This window comes from Haliotis asinina, chromosome 1 (genome assembly GCF_037392515.1).
Source record: "Haliotis asinina isolate JCU_RB_2024 chromosome 1, JCU_Hal_asi_v2, whole genome shotgun sequence".
Classification (NCBI taxonomy): domain Eukaryota; kingdom Metazoa; phylum Mollusca; class Gastropoda; order Lepetellida; family Haliotidae; genus Haliotis; species Haliotis asinina.
In genome coordinates, this window is record NC_090280.1 from 78,861,253 (window position 1) to 78,887,795 (window position 26,543).

The 26,543-nt window shown below is 40.4% G+C and overlaps 1 protein-coding gene across 1 annotated transcript; it reads left to right on the forward strand.

Moving 5' to 3' along the window:
- Window positions 1-544: 544 nt before the first annotated feature.
- LOC137297733 (uncharacterized) lies at window positions 545-18,897 on the forward strand. The gene is made up of 2 exons (XM_067829679.1): window positions 545-629; window positions 14,445-18,897. The coding sequence occupies exons 1-2, from the start codon at window positions 570-572 to the stop codon at window positions 15,162-15,164; spliced, it is 780 nt and encodes a 259-aa protein (XP_067685780.1). The 5' UTR covers window positions 545-569; the 3' UTR covers window positions 15,165-18,897.
- Window positions 18,898-26,543: the final 7,646 nt, after the last annotated feature.

Sequence of the window (26,543 nt, forward strand, 5' to 3'; positions counted from 1 at the left end):
CACGTCCACGTCCACGTCCACGTCCACGTCCACGTCCACGCCAATATTCACGTCAGAGTCCACGTCCACATCTACATTCTGCCCCTGTTACTTTCTCGTCCCCACCCACGTCCCGACTCACATGCACGTCTCTATCCAAGTGCCGACCCCTCTGTCGTTTCCCCATGCCCATCCCATCCCCATCCACATCCACATCCACGTTGACGTCGTCCCCGTTTACGTCCATATCAGACCCGTGAAAATCCGGGTTAGAATTGATCTTTATTAACCTATGTAGTAAGAGGCGACAAAGGGATCGGGTGGTCCAGACAAGATTATTTACATACCATGGACGTATTCATGGAATATTGGAGTGTGACGTTAAACAACAAACGCCCTCGTCCTCGTCTATGACTGCCTCCACTCTCCATCCACCACCAACTACAACATGCATGCCACGACATCGTGGCTTACACGGGACTTCAACGTTATCAATAAGTTCACTACACGCGCAAGGGTTAATCTGTTAATAGGTCATGTGAAGTGTTTTTTATCTCTCACAAGCTGGCTTTCTGCATACGTTAGTCAACATGGCCAACAACTGCCACCAACACGAGAAATATGTTTGCAGCTACCACATATATATTCCGGTAAGAAGTTTTGTTTATTTATGTCTCGTTATTCATAATTCTAAACATTTATAAATATGTTTTTAAAGTACAAAAGTCTTCGAATCGACATCATGCCTTCCCATGCAATATCTGAATGCAGGAACTAATTTTCATGACTGACCAAGACATATTTACTTAATATTTTGATCGATATTGTTAAATTGAAGCACGGTCTTTCGATTTTGTCAAAAAAATTAAAGATAAACTTTGTTAGCCCGGAATATACACCCTCAGTGTGAATACCTAAACAATGTAATAGTACTTACCTATATAACCAATGTCACCGTGTACCAATTTCTATTTAATTAAAAATCTAGAAAATGTTATTTACAGGACTGTACATGCGAAACGGTATCGTCCGGATAAACGAGGTTTCAGTTGATTGAAAATGTAGACCTTAGATAAAAAACGATACATGAACGACTTAAAATAAATGTGATGTGGATTATGTTTGGGATTACTTTTTGTAAAAATAACGGAGCTATTATTTTAAAAAGTATACTGAGTCACCAAAGCTCTGTATGTGTTGCCAAAATACTACCAGGTATGTACTTTTTCCGTCAGTGTACATAACTGGCGACAAAGAGAAGCAGGGTAATGAACAGCCCATGAGATTACACTGCCGTTCTCGATTTATATTATGTAAATAAAAAATTTAGGCAACCGTTGTGAGTGATATAGCTATGGGATATGTGTTGAAAGAGGTTAAGTTTGCCATTTAATAAATTAGTATTGTTGTTTTTGTTATTTAAGTGGAGCAGTGGGTAGCCTTGTGGTTAAAGCGTTCGCTCGTCACGCCGAAGACCCGGTTTCGATTCACCACATGGGTACAGTGTGTGAAGACCATTTCTGGGGACCCCACTGTGATATTGCTTGCATATAAGTTAAATCTTAAATCTGAGTAAAACGTAGCTTTTGGCAATGGTCCAGCAAAATCACGACCGCGGACGTCAGAGCTAGGCTTCACGTACCCATGTGGGGAATCGAACCCGAGCCTTCGGGCGATACGAGCAAATGCTTTAACTACTAGGCCATCCCATCGCCCCTCTGTGCGGATAAAACCAGACCAAGCCACGCGAGTATAAAATACGAAAGGGAGATGCATTGTGCATTATCAGATTTCACAGAATGCATGTAGGTCATAACGATTACATGTATTAAAAAGTGGTAGTCACAAGATAATAGTTGATTAGGACAGAAAAAAAAGTATTTATCTTAGAACGCTTTGTTACATTAAACGTGTCAAAGATACGTTATCGTGTGAATATGTAAGTATGTGCAGGCTTATGAGACACAAGTACACCCTACATTAAAATACATTAACGCTGTCAAACTAGTGAACCTTACATTTACACAGTAGGCGTTGTAATTAGAGAATGATTAACAAAGCAACCGTGAAGATCCGGGTTAGAATTGATCTTTAGTACCCATGCCATTCGCGACTAACGGGATCGGGTGGTCAGGCTCGCTGACTTGGTTGACGCATGTCATCGTATCTCATTTGCGTAGATCGATGCTCATGCTGTTGATCTCTGGAATGTCTGGTCCAGACTCGATAACCTACCGCCATTTTGCTGAAATATTGGTGAGTGCGGCGTTAAACAGCAAAGAAACAAAGAGAGAGAGAGTGGTGCTAAGAATGATAAGTATGCGACATCTTGTAATATGACGGATATTGTAAATCAGTCATGTTCTTGACAATCATATTGATCTGAGAGTCTGTTTCCACTTAAGTTTGTCAGAGTTGGTTGCTAGCCTGCGTTTGACTCTCCTATAAGCCTTCATACAGCCAGAGGGCGATGAGGTAGTCTAGTGGTTGAAGCGTTCGCTCGTCACGGCAAGGACGCGAGTTCGATTTCTCACATGGGTAAAATGTGTTGTGTTCTAGTTTTCCCTCACATTGGTATATCTGAAATATTGCTAAAAGCGGCGTAAAACCATATTCAGCCAATAAACACATCGTAACATCTCCTGCCTTCTACCACCAACTACCCACTGTACAAATTAAACACATCATCAACGCCGCATTCGCAGCCTCACTCACTGATTCTCGCAGCCTCACTCACTGATTCTCTCGGGCATCTGAACTCACGTTCAGACACTTCTGTAAGCACTTCAACTCTCGCAAGGATCAGATACACACCCAGCGAACAATCACACAATCACAACAATCACAACAATCACACAATCATATATACAACTAGACACACAACTATCTCATCACACTCTAAACCGTACACTCACACGTTCACCTCTTCACTCAGTCATTAAACCATACACACACATACACTCAACTAGGCTCACTAATTCAACGACTCAACGTTATTTAAAATGTAACTAAACACACCCACACCCACCCACACCACAAACACATAACACACACACACACACACACGCACACGCACACGCACACGCACGCATACACACACACACACACACACACACAAACATATGCCTAAACGCAACGTCACAACAACGTACTCGACATTTACACGTTCACTTGGTTGAATCGTTTCGCAAATGATAATTATATTTTTAACCATCTCATATCTTCTCGCATGACAGGCATTGATTGAAAGATGCGCCCATAAAAGACCTTTCTGTAGCGGATTCGTCTTTGCACCAACGTAACAATGCATGTATGGTATTTTTAATAACATATCGACGTGTTTACTGGCTCAGCAACTCCACCATCCTCACATAACACCCATAAATGTTTACCTACACATTTACATGGTCCTCCATATAGACACTTACTCATCCAGTAACATCCTGACGTTTCTAATCAGACTCATACTCAACCAGTGTCCCCAAATACTCGACAACACATTCGTAACTTCTATATCTCATCTTTAACCAGGCACACAGTCTACCATACAGACCCTGAAACATATACCCAATGTACACCGTGCAAGTCTAGGATGTGTAACAAGAATGTGTCTGGCACGCCGTTCATCCTGCATAAGTCACAGCTGTTGCAGATCCGTGAAGATCCGGGTTAGAACTGACCTTCAGCGTTGAACAAACAAACAGAAACGCATGTTCCATGTCCGTTTCTTACCCATGCTATTGTACCAAAACTACTTAGGTCGATGCTCATGATGTCATTCACACGTTTGTCTTGCCCAGACTAAATCAACATACTAGGTGCGACGTTAACAAACACACATGTTGCAATAGCCGATACTGACACATGTCATCGCATCGATGGTCATGGTGTCAGTCACTCGACTGTCATGTCATATCAGCTCAATTATTTTCAGACCGTCGTTATATAGTTACATACCTACTGGGTGTTGTGTTCAACAAACAAACAAAACCACATGCTGCATATCCGTTTCTGACACGTGATTCCGTACCTCAACTACCTTGATCGATGCTCGTGATGTCAATCACTCGATTGTCTTGACCAGACTCAGTTAGTACAGACCGCCGTCATATAGTTACATTGTGTTACATAAACAAACAGACACACCTTTGCAGTTTGACAGAGACAGATCTACAGCATTGTGAGATATGATCGTTTCTATGTCAACCTGCCCGCTGTTCACACCTACAACTGCAGGCAAACACGCTGTCTGTTTGGTTTTAAGTTTAACTAAACATACTGCACCCTCTCCCCACTACGGATATGCACTGAAGTGCATGTACCCTTCAAAAAACTTTTGAGAACATGTGTTTGGGTCTGACAATTTCTCCTTGTGGGATCGTTGAGTAAAGATTGTATACTAACGCGTCATCTCTGAATATGTACAATTTTGATTATAATGAATAAGCTCATTCAAACTGAAAAGGAGCCCCATGGAGATCAGGGAATCACCTGGAGAAATCTAGACTTGCTTCATTTAGGGCTTCATTCAGAGGGGTAGGCAAGGCTGTAGGGAACATAATATGGTTCAGGGACTGTGAGACAGACTATCTTCGAGGGCAAATCGTTTCACAGACAGGAAAACCTGGTGATGTTTTGTTCGTATGTCGTCCTGTTAAGATAAATTTGAATGGAAGAGAATGCAATTTGTGTTATATTCATTTACGAAAGAAACGGAATTCTGGTAATCTGAGCTTGCCCCATATTCTAGATCTGCGTGGGATGTAATGGCTCTATTTGTGAGATTATGTTGGATGGTTTGTTGTTTAACGCTGCACTCACAAACAGTATGAGCATCGACGCAGACGTTCACGTAGGACTACGCGAACGTGTATGTGCACATGCGTATAGGCGAATATATTGTTGCGTTCGTGTACGTGTCTGCGTGCATACGTACTTATGTGCATGTATTTTTGTGGGTTTATTTCTTATTCATGTTACAGTCATATACGTTCACATATCAAGCCACTGACCCTTACATACAGAGACAGGGAGCCACATAAGTTCCAGATGACACAGAATCACATATTTATTGTCCACAGTAACATATTGCTTGCCAGTAACACACATACGCCACACATATCGCACTACTCTCATATGTACATACGGCATGTACATCATTCATGCCAAACACACAGGTGCAGCATATTTGCAGGGAGACAGGTGTATATGTCACATCCAATATAACGCGATCGCGGTATAACGGGGACAGTGGTGGCTGTAGCCAACCTGACACAGGCTAGCGAGACAAGGATCTAAGACAAGGAAAACAATTCAGGTTTAATGATTTTAGTTTTCCTGAATCTCATGACATAACCTCCTATAAAATAGCCTCATTTTCATATGTAAACACTTTCACAGAACCACGTTTTCAAACTTTAACACTTTTGCCTATTTTCCGGGTTCTGAAATGATTAGTTACAGGGCGTGGTCAAGAAAACGTCAAATGTCAAGACAAGATATAATCACTGCCTGATCACAACGATTCTGGGTTGTTCACAATCAAGGCGATATAATCACATCTAACACGGAGAGTGACAGAACGAGACAGTTGTCGCCAACATCAGTACCGCCCATTTCCCTGGATCCAATATATATTCTAGCCTCTGAAATACATGTATTTTACAGAACATTTTTAAAAAATATAAAAAATATATTCATAAAACGTGATAAAAAACAGTCCGAAGTCCTCATTTTCAGAAATTGAAACTGTAATCCAAACTTGACACACATTTTAGACTTGCATAGGTCGCTTTTGGTGTATTTGTTTCAGGGTCAGTCGGAACTACTTCCTCTGTCAAATTTCATGCTCGCTCCGTGATCGGATCCGTCCGGCTCTGATACACAAAGTTAGTGCTGAAACGAATACGGATTCTACACGCTCACGTTAGGACGTATGTGTATAGTTAATACACGCTAAGTTAAGTACAGACTCGTTCTTGATATATCGTGAAGAAGCATCAGCAATAAGCCCACGGGCCACTGGGTTTTTGCTGGGAGTGGCCTTTCCCTCAGTTTTCCCGTCTTGCTAACAACTACATCCCAGAGTGGCCCCTGAACACTTAAATGTTCCCGCATTGGCCTTTCTTAGTCCATTGGTGAATCAGCTTAATTGTCAACAGTGTTGGACTAGTAACGGAGGCGTGATGCTTTGAAAGAGTTTGGAGTACCACGGTGAAAAAGAAACACGAGTTGACCCGGAGTGGACCCTGAATTTGGTTATTACCAAGTAGACAGATAAGCCACCCTGGGAACACACCAGGGCCTAGATTTTTTAAGCTCCCTTAGCGCAAAGATAGTCGTAAGTGCCATACATTAACATTAACTTACGACTATCTTGGGGCTAAGAGACATTCGAAGCTCTTTTAGCGCGAAGATTGTCGTAGGTTGGGTCCCGATCTGCGAAACGTCCGTAGTGATTGACAGGTCGTAACGTTAGGAATACTTCGTAGATCGGGACCTTGAACTGTACTCCTATCTCATCTTCCCAACGACAGCTGAAACCCACCGATCCCGCAAACAACCCATGTACTCTATACACACACAAAATATACAACTGCATAGAAATAGCCTCCCCTAAACGCATGAGAGCATCAAAAGAATTATCCATGAAATACAATGTATTCCCATCAAATCATAAACCTGGCACGTCAAACCTCGACAAACGACATTTATTAAGTGGCGAGGAAATAATCCTAAATACCTCTCCCCTCCCCTGTTTAGACATGGGCCTGCATGGCCACTCGACACAATGTACAATACGGTACAGTCTTCAATGTCACCATCACGGCTGACCAATAACCCGTGACTATGAAGTACTGTCAATGAAAACCTGGCAAGGCGCACCGAAAGAAACTCTACAAGCATTCTTCGCTCACTATGGATGGTGAAACATCATATTATGACTCCCTTGAATGAGTCATCACCCCGCTGTAGGAGACCCCCGCCGAGAGTAGGTCTATTACAATCATTAATAGGGTATCTCGGATTTAGACCATCTCGGGTACCGGGGTTTACGTGGGTGAATATCTAGTACAGGTATCACTTGTACATGTTAGGGCCAAAATGAGAAAACTCCTCAGAAAAGTTGTTTGTTTAATGTTTGACGGAGGCGGTCTGTAAATAATCCAGATAGTCTAGTGATCAACAGTATGAGCATCAGTCAACTGAACCTACATGCTTCAAACATGGATATATAGATGATATAAATTGGCAGGCTAAAGCTGACACGCAATACGGCAATAAATGGTGCAAATATTTTAATAGCTACACACACGAAGATCTTGTTTAATGATACGCTCAGAAATATCCCAGCTGTATGACGGTTGTCTGTAAATAGTCGAGCCAGGACCAAACAATCCAGTGATCAACAGCATGAGTGTCCATCTACGTATTAACGTGCATCAACCGAATCAGCAAGCCTGATCACGCGATCCCGTTAGTCGCCACGTTTGACAAGTATGGGTTACTGGAGATCAATGGTAACCCGGTCGGATCTTCACGGGTACCAACTGTAAAAAGGCCAAGAATCCATTCTTGTTAGATAGTGACTACAAATGAAACAAAGAAGCATGTTCAATCGATGATGATGCATTCTAGACGGGTGTCATGGTTGTCTTGTTAGAAGGTTTGCTGTGTTTCGTGGACTGTTTTCGAACTGGTAACGTTTTGATTAAACTTTTAATATTTTAGTCAAATTCAGTTTACAAATGGCTGGCAATACTTATGACTGACAGTCTGCGTATTTCGAAATTCAGTCCATCAAATCACAGGGTACATGATAGTGTGTTTTTGCTATTTTGTGGTTGTTTCTTTTTGTTATGTTTTTGGTTGTGTTTGGTTGTTTTTGTGTGGTATATTTATTTTCCTTGACGTAGTTTCCTCACAATGAAAGCCTGCATAAAATGAATCGCACGAGTGCTTCCATCTATACTGATACTTAAAAGACTAGGTTGGTGACAGATAGTCAGGAAGATACTGGGACATACTACACGAAAATAAACTAAAAAAAACGATTCAAGATGGGCTAAGAACGATTTTACGAGGTGGGGTTTTTATGTGCACTGACTCGCAATAAATACAGGTATGTTCCGATCAAAACAGATGACTTGCAATAAATACAGGTGTGTTCCGATGAAAACAGCTAAGTGTTGCTACCACAAATGTGCAGTGCTGCTTTCTATTTATTAAAGGTGTTCTCAACACAAATATTATCAGACAAAATATGAATGATTTTTAACAGATGCATGAATAAACTTGAAGATAAAGTTGAATGTATTTTCAAAATGCACCCGTTCATCTCCTTTAAATCAATATCCCGTCAGGACGCTCGGGTCTCGACTGTTCATTCGCGCATGTTTAATAAACACGAAGCCTTTAAATCTAATGGTTCAAACTTGCAGTCCAAACACAGAAGGTAAGGTCTTTCTTGTACAGAACTATATTTCTAAGACACTTGACTGACTAGACTTGAAAAAAAAACCTGTCGGTCTGGTATTACTACGCGGAAACAGACTTAACTATGGCTGGACAACGGTATATCTTGTTGAACCAGAATGGCGACTAGTTCTTAGAGTTCCGAAAAACATACATTGAAATCTGTTCATTGTGAACTTTGACCTGTGAAGATCTGGGTTAGACATGGTCTTCAGTAGCCCGTGCTTGTCATTAAAGGCAACTAACGGGATCGGGCGGTCAAACTCGCCGACTTGGTTGTCACGTCATCGTATCACAACTGATGTTGATCACTGGATTGACTGGTCCAGATTCTATTATTTACAGACCGTCGCCAGCTGGAATATTGTAGATTAATTTATTGAATTTATCGCCGCCAAACCTAAAACGTACCCTAATTGAAATCAGAAGCAACGGTAAACGAACATCATTCGGCCGGTATGGGGAAGCTCTTAGAAAACCACAACACGTTGTTACACTCACGTGAATAACTGCTCAACCCAGGTTACAAAATATGTTGACGACTGTTTACACAAAATTGTCGCTTCAAATGGTTTAATCTTTGCAGTGTAAATACGCATTAAGCGAGTCCTGCCTTCGGGCAAATAATCTTTGAATATTTCCTTTGTCGCTTATAATGCCATAGGCAATACACGACCTTAAGCAAGCCTGGGCAAATAAGTATTTGGACAAAATATAATAATGTCATGTAGTGACGAACTGTCGCGAACCCTTGGTGTCATCACTTATTTTCAGTGATCCGTGCATTTAATGGTCACACTTATGGTTTTCGTTTAAATCAAATGCAATTTATTCCTGAGGACAGTGTAAGGGAGTTTAGTCTTACACCGCTTTAGCAATATTTCAGCAATATTCCATCAATATCACAACGGGGGACACCAGAGACGGGCTCCACGCTCTGTACCCATGTGGGGAATCAAACCCGAACCTTCAGCGTAACCTTCAGCGTATATTGTTTTGCACTGGCGTTCTATATTAAAGTCCAGCTGTACAGTGGAAGATGTCATAACCGGCACCTGACAATCCGGCTAGCTGTTTAAACCGGCACAAAATCTCAGTCCCATCGGTGGCTTATACATTTATCACAAGCTCTACAATCCAGCACATTGTCTAAACAGGATGATTTCTTCAGTCCCAGTGAATGCCGGTTTAGACAGCTTCCACTGTATGTGTTTGTGTTATAGGAGAGTGAGTGAGCTAAGTTTTACGCCGCACTCCAGGCTGTGTTATGGGAGATAAAGAGTGAGATTAAGTTCACCATCACCACTAGTTCAATTTTTCAATGCTGTCAATATATACTACTCAGAATAAATAAAAGAACACCAAGGAGAAGGAAGTGGTATATTTATGTGTAGTCATGATACTAATGAAAAATAGTTTAACCGTGACATTTCTTATGTAAATAATTTTGTTCACTTATTTAAACTCTTTCGGGAAGTCTTCAGCTCCATGTCAAATCAAAATCTAATTCAGATCAGCAGAGGGATATCGAGGCGTAACAAGGGAAGTCCTGCGATTGACGTGTCATTGCTGAAATGAAATTAAGACTTAAAACATCCGAAACTCCTTTGGGTTTGTTTAAAACAAGATGAACGTTCTTTAATGTCAAACTATCAAATATTAATCCAACTGAAAACATGGAAAACACTTTAATCATTATTCCCCGTATACATCAATGTCAGCTATTAATTACTGTCTGCAGCTTCGTGACAAGTCGATGTTAGTCTATAATTGTCATATCCTGACACCTGTCACTCAAACTGATACGGTCAATCATCAGCATGAAATTATAGTGTAATACATGCGTAATCTATCATATAATGTTTAATCCGCGCCACACCTGAGCAATGCATCACATTTCTAGGCGTACCGCACTGCACGTAGTCTATTGATTCACTGTGAACTAGGTCGGCGACGTATCCTGGCGATATATATCGATTCTCGGGTAAATAAAACCACCTGTCCGCCATTTCTCGACAAGATGCCGTTCAACCAACAGGTAGGTTCCGATCGTGTGCTTGCTGACTTGCAGCGCTCACCCCGCTGCACGTGCATGCAGGCGATTCACATGGATCTAGAGTGCCGGAAGTTTCAACGGTGAATATTTTCTTGCACGTAAGGTCCGTGCTGACTGACAGGTTTTATTGACGTTGTAACTGACAAATTATGATACCGAAGCGCACGTGATTGTGTCGGGTGTTGACAAAACTGTAATTTGTCATATCTGTATGCGTACATCGAAGAAACTGTATAATATAGACCTAATTACATAGAGCATTGTGATTATTGCAACATTTACTCGCATTTTCAATCACTATGATTTTGACCGTTATTGCCTCCATAAGCATAACTGAATGCTGACATTGTTTACATATCAGCAGCAAATAATTGCATATCCAACCTGCGTTGACTTAACGGGTCGATGTTTTTCTATCACTTCAAATCAATAACTATGCTACTAAATGCTAATGAAACATGTTACACTTCGAAAACATTCAGGAAATATGCCCGATCTTCAATGCACTAACTGTAAAGTAACACGTTATATTTTAGATAACACTTTCTCAGTAAACACTTCATAACAGGCATTGGCTACTTGCATAAATTAATAAGTGATGTTATTTTTGTGATAATAGTTTATATTTTAGCAGTAACCACTTTCTGAAAAGTATTTTATATTTATATACATGTACATTGCTCGGTATTGCTGCAGAGAGAGGTTAAATTTCTGTCATGATTAGCTAAGATACACACTGGATTTTCATATATTTACTAGTACCTTTAACATACGTGGCAATATACAAATTCAAAAGGTAAATGAATATTTCATTAAAAAAGAATAACACGTGTCCAACCTGCCCTTGCCAAAGCGTATTCCTATTGCTGACCAAAAACAGAGTGGCGTTTCTTTTGCTGTTCAGTATGTGTGTGTGTGTGTGTGTGTGTGTGTGTGTGTGTGTGTGTGTATGTGTGTGTGTCTGTCCGTCTGTCTGTGTTGTACGCTTAGCCGTGTGCCTTTTAGTAGTGATTATATATCCTTAACTCCAACATAAATCATTTTATTGACATAAAAATCGATGGCAAGAATGTAAGACTTTTACTTTTGAATGATAAGACTTAACAGAATGAAAGAAGTCAGTGAATCACAATGAGTTATCAACCTGTCTGGTGAGATATTCAAGTATAATTTACCAAAGTCCCTTTTCTGAATTTTCTTGGAGGGTACATGTCCATAAACCCCCGTTTTAACGTTGGAATAATCGCATTTAACACCATGTACCAGCAGGTGGGTGGGGTAGCAGCAGGTCATGTATTATCTCAACCTGCTATCAATACTATTGATCTTTTGTGACAATAGATTCATTGTAGACGATGTGTTCGCGCTAGAAGGCAATATTAGGCTTATTAAATTAAATATCTTGTTTCTCTAGGCCCTCCCGGGAATTTACCCAGAGTATTTCTATTTCATTCATTAAAGTAAACTGACCTACAAAGGAGAACACATGCCTGCAGTAAAAGATGTGCACGTGGTGTTTTCTCAACAGGTACTCACAGCTTGTGACTTGTCACTTACAGTCTGAACACTTTGCAGAACATTTACGTTATTCCTAGGAAAGTTATCTTTGCGAATAGGGTGTTTGTGTACATCAGTGTAAGATTTTAAGAATCGAATCAAGTTTTGTTTTTGAACCAATTCGTTTGATTTCATTAGTACCTGGCGTTGCAGAGGACATGGTCAAGTGGTGGAAAAGAGACATGTTTAAAAAATTGATAAAATGTTCAACTTGCAAAAGAAATGTTTAACTTAAAAAAGAAACGACCAAAAGAATGTCCGTTGTGAAGAATCGTGAACAACAATACTAGTTCATGATCAGTCCTGATATTCATATAAAACTCGAATCCAACAATTTGGTTTTCGATAGCATCAGCTTTCAGGATTTCATTACAAGAGCCATTGCCATTCGAGATAGATGATCCACGCGGATAGCCGATGTCCTTGGTTTAAGCCCTGGTGGCGTCAGGGGCAGTGGAGTGGCCTAGAGGTTAAAGCGTTCGTTCGTCACGCCGAAAAATTGGGTTGATTCGCCACACGGGTACAATATGTGAGGCCCTGGTGTCTCCCGCCCGAGCGGTTAAAGCGTTCGTTCGTCACGCCGGAGACCCGGGTTCGATTCCCCACGTGCGTGCAATGTCTGAAGCCCATTCTGGTGTCCCCCGCCGTGATATTGTTAAAAGCGGCATAAAACTAGACTCACTCACATACTCACCCGGTCGCGACTATCAAAACACGTTGAAACTATCTCGTACTTTGCGTTACCCTGCCTTGAACGAGATAGCACAAGGACAACTATGCTCAGAGTCATGTATATCATATATGTGTATGTGTCCATGGTAACTGCATTTTGGTATCACTGCTGGCTGGAGCTTTAAAACTGCCTATTCAAGTACAACCTTCCAGGAACATGAATGATGTGATAAAGGTAGACATACACACGTGCATGCATGCACATCCTTGTTAACCGTGAAGATCACGGGGTAGAATAGGCCTACAACAACCCATGCTTGCCATAAAAGGCGACTATGCTTGTTGTACGAGGCGGCCAACGGGATCGCGCGGTCAGGCTCGCTGACTTGGTTGACACATGTCATCAGTTCCCCATTGCTGAGATCGATGCTCATGTTGTTGGACATTGGATTGTCTGGTCCAGACTCGATTATTTACAGACCGCCGACTGTGTGTGTATATATATATATATATATATATATATATATATATATAGAGAGAGAGAGAGAGAGAGAGAGAGAGAGAGAGAGAGAGAGAAATCTATCTAAATCTACGTAAAGCAGACGATTCTAGAAGATTATACTCGCTATCATTCTACATTTAAAACTTGTATTTCCGGATGACAAATCAAAACCCTGTAAACTGGCAAATATCGGGCAAACAGTGGTACAAATACTTTAATAGATACCTACATTATATATACCAATCTCGACTGTTTGTGTGTAAATAATCTGTAAATCTGTATCTGTAAATAATCAAGTCTGTGCCAGACAATTCAGTGATCAACAACATGAGCATCGATCTACGGAATCGGGAACCGATGATGTGTCAACCAAGGCAGCTAGAGTGACTACCCTACCTGTTAGTCGCATCTTATGACAAAAGTGAAAATACAGCGCCCATCAAGTCCTAAATAATTCCATTCCATTCCCCTGATCACTACGTCGAACACACATGAGTACATAACCATTCATGATTGATTTCACATTCACGTGTTATTGAACTTAATTTTAATCAAAGACAAATAGTATGGAACATCAACAGACTGAACACTGGAGAGTTATGATGTTTGTCTTGAAACCTGCGATATGTATATATTTATGAACCAAATACCATAGTCGCCATTGTACAAAGTAACCATATCACATAATCACACACAACCTGGATTGTTGTATTCTTGAAGGACCATTGATAAAACTCCTTAAGGAAGTACAATAGTATCGGACCAAGTTTGAAAAGCATTCAGTTAGGTGAATGACACCTAACTTCAAAGGTAAGCCCCGCAGTCAGAGGGTAAAACTGGTGAGGTGGCAGACATTGGAGTTACGGTGTTTACATTTGTTTGAGTTCAGCACACATCACGTGCGTACTCGGGTATACACGACAGTATATTGACGACTATAAAAGTGACTATTATCATCAATAACGGTCGACTGCTTGTTAAATCCAACTACTCCGTCCTAGCGACGGGTCAAACAGTGTACAGGACGGCCGGCGAAATGTCGTCTGCTACTTGTAGCGCGTGTTGGGCAGTCGTCTGCTCGTAGTTGATGACGTTGCCTCTCAATCAATCAATGATTGAGTAGCCTGAGGCATGTTTTGTTCGAGATTTACTCACGTAGCGGGTTAAAAAAACTGCTGAGGTTATCTTCTTTCTATTCAACAGGCGTTTTCACAGAGGCGGGTTCTCGACAAGTCCTATCTGAATGACAATGTCGCCCGGTCGGATCCTGGGGCTAAAAATAGCCACCTCGGTTCGGGCAGACGAGTTGAGGAGTACAGAGGGAGACGGTCGCTCGTCAATTTAAGGACAGACACGAAAATGGTCCCTGAACAAATATCCGAGACAGTAGCCGTTGTGAAAGTTCCCAATTACGAAGAAAAGTATGTTGGTAGTGTGCTGGACCTGGCTACCATGAAACGCTACAATGACAAGGTGTGCTTCGAGCCGGCAATGACTCCCGTGCATTTCGCGCAGACTCTTATTTGCTACAAAAACTCCACTCGGAAGAGATTTGTGAGCAGAACCTTTTATGAACCTCGAGTAAAGCCGAAACGTTTTGCCGAAACGACTATAGTCTACCCAAAGCATCCGGAGAAGTGTTTTGTGAGTTTTCTGGATTATCACATCGACGAATGTAGGAAGTGGTTTAAGACCTGCATGGAGTTTAAAGCTAAGACCTACACGACAACGAAGATAGGTGTGGGATTGAAGAATGACACGAACGTTGACAACAAAGTGAACGAAAGCGACAACTCTCCAGGTGCATCACAGGTGTTTTTACCCCGTTTCAACAATGACGGCGCACCTTATGAAAGAAAATTCAAATTTGCACTGAAACCAGATATTAACCAAAACACAAACGGACCTGTCAATGGATATTGAGACGTGGTGTTTGTAGAAATTTAATATTGGATGCTTTTATTACAGAGACGTGACGAACGCCATGAAAGTGTGTGAACAAAGCGTGACAAGTGTTATTAGTTATTGTTAATACGGTATGTGTCAACATGACCTCAGGTCACGATTTCAAACAGATGTGTTGAGAAATGGATTAACGTTTTTTTTCTGAAAACCCGTCGCCTTTGTTGCCAAAGATGATATGCCACACCGACAGAAAAGAGAGCCGGTTGTGTGTTATATGCAAGAGGATTCTGTCTGAACGAGCATGAGGTGGCCTTCTGTTTTAGCGGGAGCGTTGACGAAGCGTAGCATCAAGACAGGTGAATTATGGAGTCATGCAAGACTTTTTCCTAGTAGCATACTTATTCATCCATGGACGTGAATATTCATAATGTCACGGTTATGCAATACCTTTCTACGTGGATTAACATGTATATGTTAGGACATTGTTGTGGACTATATATCCATATTTATATCCCATATATATCATATATATATCATGTATGGTTGTGACTTTAGATTTCCTGTCTTAGGTCAGTTAAACATATTCCTGTTTCTCGTTACCTTTTTCAAAACTAGTTTGTTAGTTTTGAGGCTGTTTTCCCACTGTTGGTTTAAATCTAAAGGTAACCTTGTTTCTTAAGTACTAAATGACCTCATTTTGGTCCCGCTAGTGTTCTGAGGTGGTCCGAAAGCTCGGATTCACACGGAAAACGAAAACTGAGTTAATTCTCTTTTCTTTTTTTCTTTTTTATTTATTTGATTTTTTTGAGCGTTTTATTACATATTTTACATATTCTTAAATGTATCCGGAAAAGTAGGTCATGTGAAATAAGCAGCAGTTTTTAACAAGCTATGGTTTACAATACGACTGCATGTATATTTATTGCATGTCAAATTGCCAAGAGCACGAGGCTTTGGCGCGTGAAAATGCATGGAAATCACCATTCTTAACTAAATAGGTCATATGGTAATACTGTTCTGAAAACAATTATACATTTTTTTTCACGCGACAACGCAGGTTTGAAGTTGGATGTTTGTTTTAAAAAAACATCTTTTGAAAAACATCTTTCGTTTCCATATCCTCGTTGCTATTGACAATATTCTGCTTAATCACTTACAGTTTGTCAAAGGGCCATTGTTAGTGTCTGTTTATACAGCTGATTGAAAAAGTGATAGCGTTTGAGTTTCTTATCAACAATGCTATGATGGATAGTAGATACTAACTAAAACCCATTTATTGTGACACCAAGTTAGCTGTAATCTAGTTGAGTTGAGATATTCGGCCATGTGTGATTCATGCTGTTCTACGATGTGCATATACACTCATAGGACTCCCACATGTTCAGCTTTACTTGAGATGGATAGAGGAAATCAAACCTTCTGGCTCTAAATCATTACATATGTGAGTACACATACAGTTTGGACAGGTGCTGACAAATCTGGGTTGATTAAAACCTCTGACGACTTCTCATATCAGTAGTTTGCCCTATCTGATGTTTAAATAAACTTTTTCAAACTGATAAGACCCTAGTATTAACACACGTCAGACCAAGATACGGTTATGTTTTATAAGTGAAAACTCTTGAGATCAACTGGTCTGCCACACAGAATATATTCAATGCAGCCCGTGCAAGTCTAGATTTCTGTAGTTTCTGGATATCAAGAAAATGTCTGGGCATCTCTGCATTCTGTATACTGAGAGAAACAAATATGGGATCACAGAAAAATTTAAACGTTCCCTTTAGAGTTTTCGGCATTGCGCTATTCAATACTGATAATGAAAAGTGGAAGGGAAGGCTGTGGCCATTATTTGTTTCTCTGAGTATAATATTCAGATAATCTAAAAACGTTTTTCTGTAAATATTTTCATTATTTAAGAGACTTGATGTGAGTCCACATATCAACACCCAGCCTGCTTTTAGATCAAAGCCATGTTTAACCAATAATGACTCCACCTTAAGGCCAGACCCCGTTCGCGCCTATCCCAGAGCGAGAGCCTGGATGATGATCTAAGAGAATGTCACGTTATGTCAAACCCCACACCACTTCAGTCAGAGCGGGAGTTTCAGTTCCAAGTTACAGTTGTGTGATGGTGAAAATGTCACCGTGTTTGGAATACCATCCCTCAGCTTTTTCAAATGTCAAAAGTCTTAATTTCTTTCAAAATTGCTAAATGAAGAGCATATTTGAACGTTGTAAAATACGATTGGCACGTGACTCGTGGAGTTGGTAAAGTGCCAAGGGGGACTATATGAAACAAATAGTTTGAAAGGGTCGACTGGGTCAGCTTCACGTTGCCCACTGTCTCTGATACATCGGCCATGTGTATGCTATTGTTAACGGCGTTTCTCACGATACTGGCTGTTTGTTTACAAAATCACTATACACATAAACCGAGCCTTTAAAATATATATTCCTGAGCGTTCAACAATAAATGTCCATTTGTCCTCGTGACATATGCATCTCATCAACCAGTGTCAAGTGACAGTTTTGTTATTCAAAACGTACATTTTGTTGAAATTTTAAGATTAAAACAAGGAAGACAGTGTGTGCCATGGTATAGCTAGTACATCTGTTCAAAGGCTTCAGGTTCAAATGAAAACATTTACAATCCTTCAGTGACGCTCGAGACATGGCGGAATCTGAATTATTGAAAACAAACATAATGTCCATCCAATTTGGATACTTGTGTTTATTGTCTCTTTTCTTCAACCCTTTTATTCTTTGTTACAGCAATCTTTTCATACTTCCTTCTGTTTACATACTTTTTCTAAAAATAGTAAGTTACATTCAGTGTGTGTTCTACACTAGGGCAGTGGTTAGCCTTGTGGTTACAGCGTTCGCTCATGCCGAGGTCCCAGGTTCGATTTCTCACATGGGTACAGTGTGTGAGGCCCATTTCTGATGTCTCCAACCGTGATACTGCTGGAATGTTTCTAAAAGTGGCGTAAAACTAAACTCAAATGTATGTGTATTGCATACCGGGGAGAAAAATGAATAAAACGAATCGAATGGGATATAAACTGTGTTTGAATCAACTTGTTTGGGTGCATAAGGATGGAAGCTCAGTCACTCACTACTTGAACAGATGAGCCGTTATTGGTCCTACCTATTTTCTAACATCATTTAGATTACAGGGGCGGTGGGTAGCCTAGTGGTTAAGGCATTCGCTCATGGAAGACCCGGGTTCGATTCCCCACATGGGTGCAATGTGTTCAGCCCATTTCCGGTGTCCCTGTCGTGATATTGCTGGAATATTTTGCAAAAGGCGGCTTAAAACTAAACTCACTCACTTAATTAGATTACAGTTAAACTTAAGTACAACTCAACTCCTTATTAAACAATGATGTTCATTCTAGTTACTCATGAAATGGATTCCTTATAACCAGCATCGTCATAATCGGAGCTTGTTTCTATGAGGTGAAATGTCTCCTGTATATATCTCTGTGATATACCACGTCTGCGTGTCTCACGGTGTTTTAGAATCTCATATTAGCTTAGCATGTAATAACTTTCATTTCAGTGTGATTGACTGGCTGTCATTGCCTCGTTCTTACGTGAGTGAATCAGAGCGTGGAGATACATGTTTGAAATCTACATCTTCAAACTCATGTCAGTTTCATAATAACTCCATTCATTCTCCGGCCAACGTATACACACATATCTGAACAGCATCGGTCAGGTCTTTATATAATAAAGCTTTCATCTTGTACCCTTGTGTTCTTGTTTGTTGTGGGGCGGTGGGGTAGCGTAGTGGTTAAAGCGTTCGCTCGTCACGGCTAAGATCCAGGTTCGATTACCCCGTGAGTACCATTTGTTTAAAGTCCATTTTTAGTCTTCCGGCCGTGATGTTGCTGGAATATTGCTATAAACGGCGTAAAACTAAACTTGCTAACTCAATGTTGCTGTATTGAACGCCACACACAGCACTATTCCAGATATAATGTGACGGTGGTCTGGAAATAATCGAGCCGGGACAGATAATCCAGTGACTGGTATCATGAGCATTGCTCTCCGCATTTGGGAAACGATGCAGTAAATACGTGATCATGAGCAAGCCTGTATACCGAGTCACCTCATTCTACAATCACTGGTTTCTCAGTTCCAACTCAGGCCAACGTTTGGGTAGAGTGTACGCTCGTCACGCCTGAGACCGGGGTTCTATTCCCATCAATTGGACAATGTGTAAAGTCACTTTGCTGGAATATTGAAAGAAAGAAACGACGTAAAACCATAGTCACGCGGTTACTCAACGTGACCCGGAACGTCAAGATACCATGTTTCTGTCGAGATACGGGTGCCTTCATCAATCAAGCGATCTGTGAAAATAGGAAAACACAAGGGTGACAGGTATGAAGTCTTTAACAAGAGGACTGTAACAACAAATCTGTTGTATTAAGATCAAAATTCTGTCTCACTCATAGATACATGAATATACACTTTTCAAACATACTATATTAGGATACAATATTATTGTATGACCATTCGCCAGAGACTTATGTGAGACAATGTTTGATTGGCCGCCTAGACTCGGATTTCGATTCCTCTCATGGGTACAGTGTGTGAGGCCCGTTTCAGGTGTCCTCTCCTTGATATTGCTGAAATATTGCTAAAAGCGACGTTAAACCAAACTCACACACAATAAACTGGTTTACATAAAAGTGTGTCTGCAGTAAAATGAAATAAGCATTAGCCTGCGTCATTTTTAGAAATAGAGTACAAACTATATCAAAATATATACACAAAATACATAATGTTCTACTGTAAAACAAACTGCTACAGCATGTGCACATCAGTACGTCTGGCGTCAGAGGCGTACTCACAATCACTCAGGGACCAGACTTGGCTAGATGGTGCAGGACATTAAAAGTTAAGGCATGACATTCAGCTAATATTTAGCTTTATTTGATTGTGGACATAAGCCTTCCTCCACACACCCACTTGCTCGAGAGAGACCACATGTATACAAAGAGCAGCTCAACGGTACATAAAAGACAATAAAAATAGTTCAGTTTTAACGCCGCACTCAGATATATTGTCAGATATATGTATGTTTCTCGTCACTTGGTTTCAGTCACTTTCAGCATGATAACGGTTAACGTCGCTCTGTGCAATAGACAAGAAAAAGCTACCCATAAATATTTTGCTTTATCATAACAGCACAGTTAGTGAGTGGGTTGAGTTTTACACAACACTCAGCAATATTCCAGCTACATGGTGGCGGTCTATATAGAATCGAGTCTGGACCAGACAGTCCAGTGATCACCAACATGAGGGGATCGTACGTTCCACACCTTGACATAGACTTACTATATTCTTACCGCCAGTGTTGTATTGTACAACGGCACCTAGGTACACATAACCCAAGTACCACTCATGAACAATCACGGTAATCACAAATACTATCATTAACTCTTCTCTGTATCCAAAATTGGAACAGAACAGCGGTTATTTGCCAATACCTATTCAAACGGGGTCAAAGTCAATGTATCAAGATATTATCAATGACAAAAGCTTTGAAAATATCTATCAGTAATGATATGTGACAAGTACATATCTAATAAACCGAAAATTGAATAGGTATGCTTCTACTAAATCTGCTTTGTTTCGTCACTTGTTTCCGTTAATTCAGCTATACATGCACAGACACGGGACAGCCCCTCGCTAACAGGTCCATGTTTGCACAGCAGGGGGGTCCGGGTCGGAGACACCACGGAAGAGTCCATGTGTTTGTTGGGGGCAAAGCTTAGGAGAGAAACTTGTCTTCAACGTAAATGTAAAAATCAGATGAACAGATGTCAATTTTGTCACTCTTCAAAAATAACGCGTGACTATTCGGGTTGGAAATGGCCTACAGTGACTGACAGTCGTAAGAGGCGACAAATGGGATCGGGTGGTCAGACTCGCTGACTTGGCTGACGCATGTCATCATATCGTAGATTGATACGCATGATGTTGATAAATGGATTCCTTGTTCCACGCTCGATTATAGTATTTAAAAAAACAAATACACAGCCGGTGAGTGGAAGAGTCCATACATTTGCTGTTCTTATTTTGCTCTGAAGACTCTGAGAACCAGTGAGTATGATTTTACGCCGCTATTACCAGTCAGCCAGAAATATTACGGCGGAGGACACCAGAACTGGTATTCACACATTGTACCCATCGGGGGAATCGAACCCGTGTCTCTGATGTGATGAGTCAGCGCTTTAACCACATGGATATCCCACGTCCCGATTAAGAGGGAAAGATGCCTTCAACGTAAATATTAATTCAAAAGGACAGATGTCCTTTTCACCATTTATTGATGTTGGGTAACTTGAAAAAATAATACCAGGAAACGTCAAGCAGTGAAACGAATATAAATACTGGTAATAAATATTCACTTTTTATTTCCCCTTTCAGAGCCCCGTTCGACAAAGCTGTCGTGTCGCTACAAATGATGTTCCCACTGATTTGCATGTTCGGTTTAAATTTCAGACTGTTTCAAACAAATGGTCCTTCTTTAGAAACAATGATTTCATATAGTGCCTACAAATAAATGTCTCTTTGACCACGCCCTTTCCTTTATTATGTAAAGCATGGGGTAAAGTGTGCACTGAAGGGTACTTTTCGGGGAGGCGGGGCAAAGTGACCAATGTTTGAAAAAAACATTTTACGTTCTAAACCAAAATCTTTTGTTACGTGAAGGAAATAAACTGGTTACTTAAAAAATAGAAAACCCGTTTCTCTCGTAGATATCTAAAAATCTTTCTTAACGATGTATGGTTTATCACAATTGCCTTACAATGTTAAGGGTTGAGCTTTGACCTGGTCTCCCCTAAGTCTATGTTACAGTACATGCGATACGGCAGTCGTAGCGCTACGGTAACTAAGTCAAACGGGGCCCGTATGATAAATATATGGTTACTGATGCACAGACTGCACAGTTCGATATACGGAGTTGCTTCCCTTGGGTTTTGCCGTAGCCGGTGATGCCACTTCATACTGGTCGTGTTTGTTAGGGCTGTTCACGTGCTCGAGAGTTTTAAGGACGTTTGTGACCAACGTCTCCCACATCAAGGTGACACACCGTGAATTAACCTAAAAACGATTCAGTAAGGCATATCATAGCTAAAATGGTTAGAATTATCATTAAAACGTCCACACGTTGTCAGAAATGAGCGGACCACTGTAGCTTGACAATGGCCGCTAAATGCTTGACGACGGGCCATTATCGAGCCCGTTGTTAGGTGGCGTCATAGCTCACCTGTTGAAGTTCATTCACCTACGGCTCGTTTTAACTTAAGTTCATTATTTTATGATTTTACATTATATTCCCTACTGCCTAGCTCTCAAAGCAAAAGCCCTAAAATTAATGATAAATTGTAAATCTGTAAATAATCGATTCTGGACCAGACACTTCAGTGATCAACAGCATGAGCATCAATCAACGAGCCTGATCTTTCGATCCCGTTCGTCGCCTCTGACAAGCATCAAAATCCTAAAAGATGTAAACCTAGATTTTCCCAGGTTTATAAGCTATTTTTCAATTTAAATGAGTTTATTTGTCACTATCAAAAGTATTTGTATTCAGTGGCTAAGCGTTAGACTAGCTCCAAGGCTGTAATGAAGACAGGGTCTATGGATTTATAGTAATTCTGTCCTATAAAGGGACAAGTCTAATTAGCGTACAGTATGCTCTGGACGCCAGTCTGTTAGAGGGATATGCTTTTTTTTAAAAAAAAAAAAAAAAAGAAGAAAATATCATTTAAACTACCAATTATCATCTTAGAAACTTACCCAAGTTCAGTAAAATGGACGCCAGTCTGGTAGAGGGGGGGGGGGGGTTGCATATGAACATGTCATTTTAGAAATTATCATTTAAACTATTAATTATTACCTTAGAGACTTGAGCAAGTCTAGACAGTAGGACTCCAGGCTGTTAGGGAGATTTGTACTTTAAATTATTACTTTAGAGACTAGTGCAAGTCTAGGCTGTCACCAAAACTCTCGTTCACATCACGATATGTCACATCAGGCCCATTCAGCGGATTAATCCAAATAATATACACGGTCGTGTTATAACATCGATATAGCAATAGCGTGATTGTGAACAATATCTCATTCAGCGGACTGCATTTCATAGTTTATTATTACTATATCATTGCCAAGGCGACGTTCTTTGGACTTATCAATGTTGAAACAGTTTGTATGGCCATCACGCCTAACAATGTGCGTGATGTTGAGCATGTGCACAGGTCTGGTCCTGGGATCGACTTTCTCTGTTGTCCTGGGTTATGTGTATTGTTAATAAGAGACCATAGAATTTATTGATCTTTTCGTGACGTGCGGCGTCAGATTACTGTGTAGAAAAGTGAAACTTATATCATTAAATAAGCTCACTCAGAAGTCCATTCCAAAAAGAACTCATGGTATGTTTCACTGTCCCTGAACCACAGTATTGTTCCTGCTAACAAGCCCGCCCTCAATTCTAGAGCCCCAAATATAGCAAGTCTTGATATCCTCAGGTTCCGTTCTCAGATACCCTTGGGCTCCTTTTCAGTTTAAATGGGTTTGCTATCAAACTTACATATATTCAGAGCCTAAGCGTTATTCAGTATCACACCAATTCAGAGACTAAGAACTCAGTATGACACAGACAAAGAACAGAGTGAGTGAGTGAGTGAGTGAGTATGCTTTAACTCCAGTAATATCACGTCGGGGATAACTGAAACATTGTGCCCATGTGGGTTATCGAAGCAGGCACGTCGCCATGATGAGCGAACCACTAGACTACCCACGGCCCTAGTATATAACATTCACCGAATATATAACTTAATTTTAGAAGAAAAAATGTATGTAAACATAAGGAAGCATAAAAGCACTGTTCTAACCTGTTGACTACCCCGCTGTCTCAAGAAAACAACAGAGATATGTTTGCATTAACATCAACTAGGCTACACAATCAATAAATCAATCGCAGACCACCTAATCTTTGTTTCACCTGAGGTTTGTAAACAAAGGCAAAATCAGATCAGCAAACAATGATTTTTATCCAGTGGTACTAAAATGGGTCATTATACACCAGATATTTTGTTATGTTTACACACAGATGATGTGTGAATTTGTACACAATACAGCAGAGTTTCGTGAGAGGCACAACGTGCAACCAAACGTAAATGGTGAAACGTTTAAGTTACCCGCCTAGTCCCATGTAAAAGCAACTTTGTAAGTTTGGTGTACTCTTTTCTATACATGGACTTTTTCCTAAACGTCCACCCTTAAAGTCATATACCCCAAAGAGTAAAAACATGTACAAATAATTATAGTTAATAGGATATCGACAGAATACATGGCCTGGCGTTGCTTGTAGATTTGCACTTTCTTATTTACATTTGGTTTTGATATATTGCAATCAAAAAGAGGTAAAATTATCAAATTTCTAACTATTTCCGATTATATTGTGAAAGGGTCTGTGTTGTCAGTGAAGATTAGTCTGTCGTACAGACCCTGAAGTATATATATCCAAGAAAGCCCACGCAACTCTAGAAAATTTCCATAGTTGAAGGAAGTCTCAGGGGTCCATTTCATTATAGTATTTTTTTTCACTATGAACATTTTTTCAGTAAAATATGTTCATTTCAGAGACTAGCTGTTAGTCTAAGTGAAGATTGCCTGAATGTATCATGTATGAAACCTTCACAGTAGACACTTTCAAGATACAGTTCTGAAACATAGCTAAACAGTAAGGGCGAAAGACGTTCTCCCTGTCTGACAACTGTTTTACACAGACACCACACGTAGGCCGGTCTCAAATACCTACTAAGTTACATGCTTGAATATCCCTATTGGATGATGGTATATTAAAGGGTGCCTTACATGTAACATTTAATGCCCCGCTGGTCTCTGCACAATAACGAACTGTTCTGAGGCAATAAAGAACCTGTGTATACTGAATACACATCAGAGAAAGTGCATGAATCGTTATACAAATTGTTTATCGTACTTAGCGTCAGCTTGACGTACAATGCTCCCCTATGAGAAGAATGTGTGCAGACGTTGATGGAATGAATTCGTCACTACTTCGATGGAAAAGGCAGGAAGGACTCATTTCCTAAATCCTGCATTTTGGAATAAATGTGGGTTGGTGATATCCAGTCTAAATGATTACAATAGACGAAGGCGTAGCCCTTGTAGATGAAGAAACATTACCGGGATTCCAAGGATGAGCGTTGTGAAATCCTGCAGCTAGAACAACAGCTCAGGAGATACATAATATTTGAATACGGTGTGCGCGTATGCTCTTGAGTGTTAAGCAGGTCCGGTTTACCTACTGATGTTTGACTATAGATAATAAATACAGTTTGGGGAGATGAGTAGATGAGACTGAAACCCACATGTGTTCGCGCGTGCGCGTGCGTTCGTGTGCTTGCGTACATATATCCTCCCCTCCTCTCCCCCCCCCCCCCTCTCTCTCTCTCTCTCTCCCTCTCTCTCTCTTTCTCTCTTTTACCTACAATGTAATCTGTGAGACCGGGTTAACGGGGTGTCTTACTAGCCAGTGATGACACAAGGTGTTCCTGAAGAAGAAGGTAACCATGCCCGGCCGTGTCAGTAGCACTCGCATTCACAAAGTTTTATAGAATGAATCCGGTTTGTTGCCTGACGATAAGAGTGAATTCCAAAATATGAAAATATGACTCGATCCAAATGTTAAATTAAAAAATGGAAAACGAAAGTAAACATGAATCTGTAAAGAATTTCCTCCAGTCAAATAAGTGTCGATTTTTAGATACCTTCAACCATATAGACCAAAGACCATATACTAAATGGTCTTAGGTAAGACGATAAGAAGTTCTAATGAAACAAGAGTCATCAGAAGATGACATATCCCCCCGGCCCCCACATATTTGAAAGGACAAATCATCCAACAGTTACTTATTATGTTTTCAGACCAAGTCTGAATTGTTTCCATGGAATTCATGAAAAATATAAATGCCATATATTTGTAATCAGAAAAAGTCACCATTTCAAGATCTGTCTCGTATATCTGCTAAGATCTTTTGAAACATATAAAATGGTTTTCGAGTTGTGCTCCGGAAACGAAGTCAGCGATGTGTTCATGGAAAAGAGAAAATAATACATCATAAAAACCTGTAAATAGGAAACGGCACCACTCTGGGTTCTGCCACACATATCTCGAAAGTTCTACTGACAGATATTAAGAAGTTTTTGAGTTCTGCTCCGGAAATGGAACACACCTAGCTCTCACTTTTGAGGTTAAGTACGAAACGTTTCCATGAAAACCGAGAAAATATTAAATTAAAAGATCCTGTACATAGTAAAAGGCACCACTTTAGGTTCTGATTGATATAT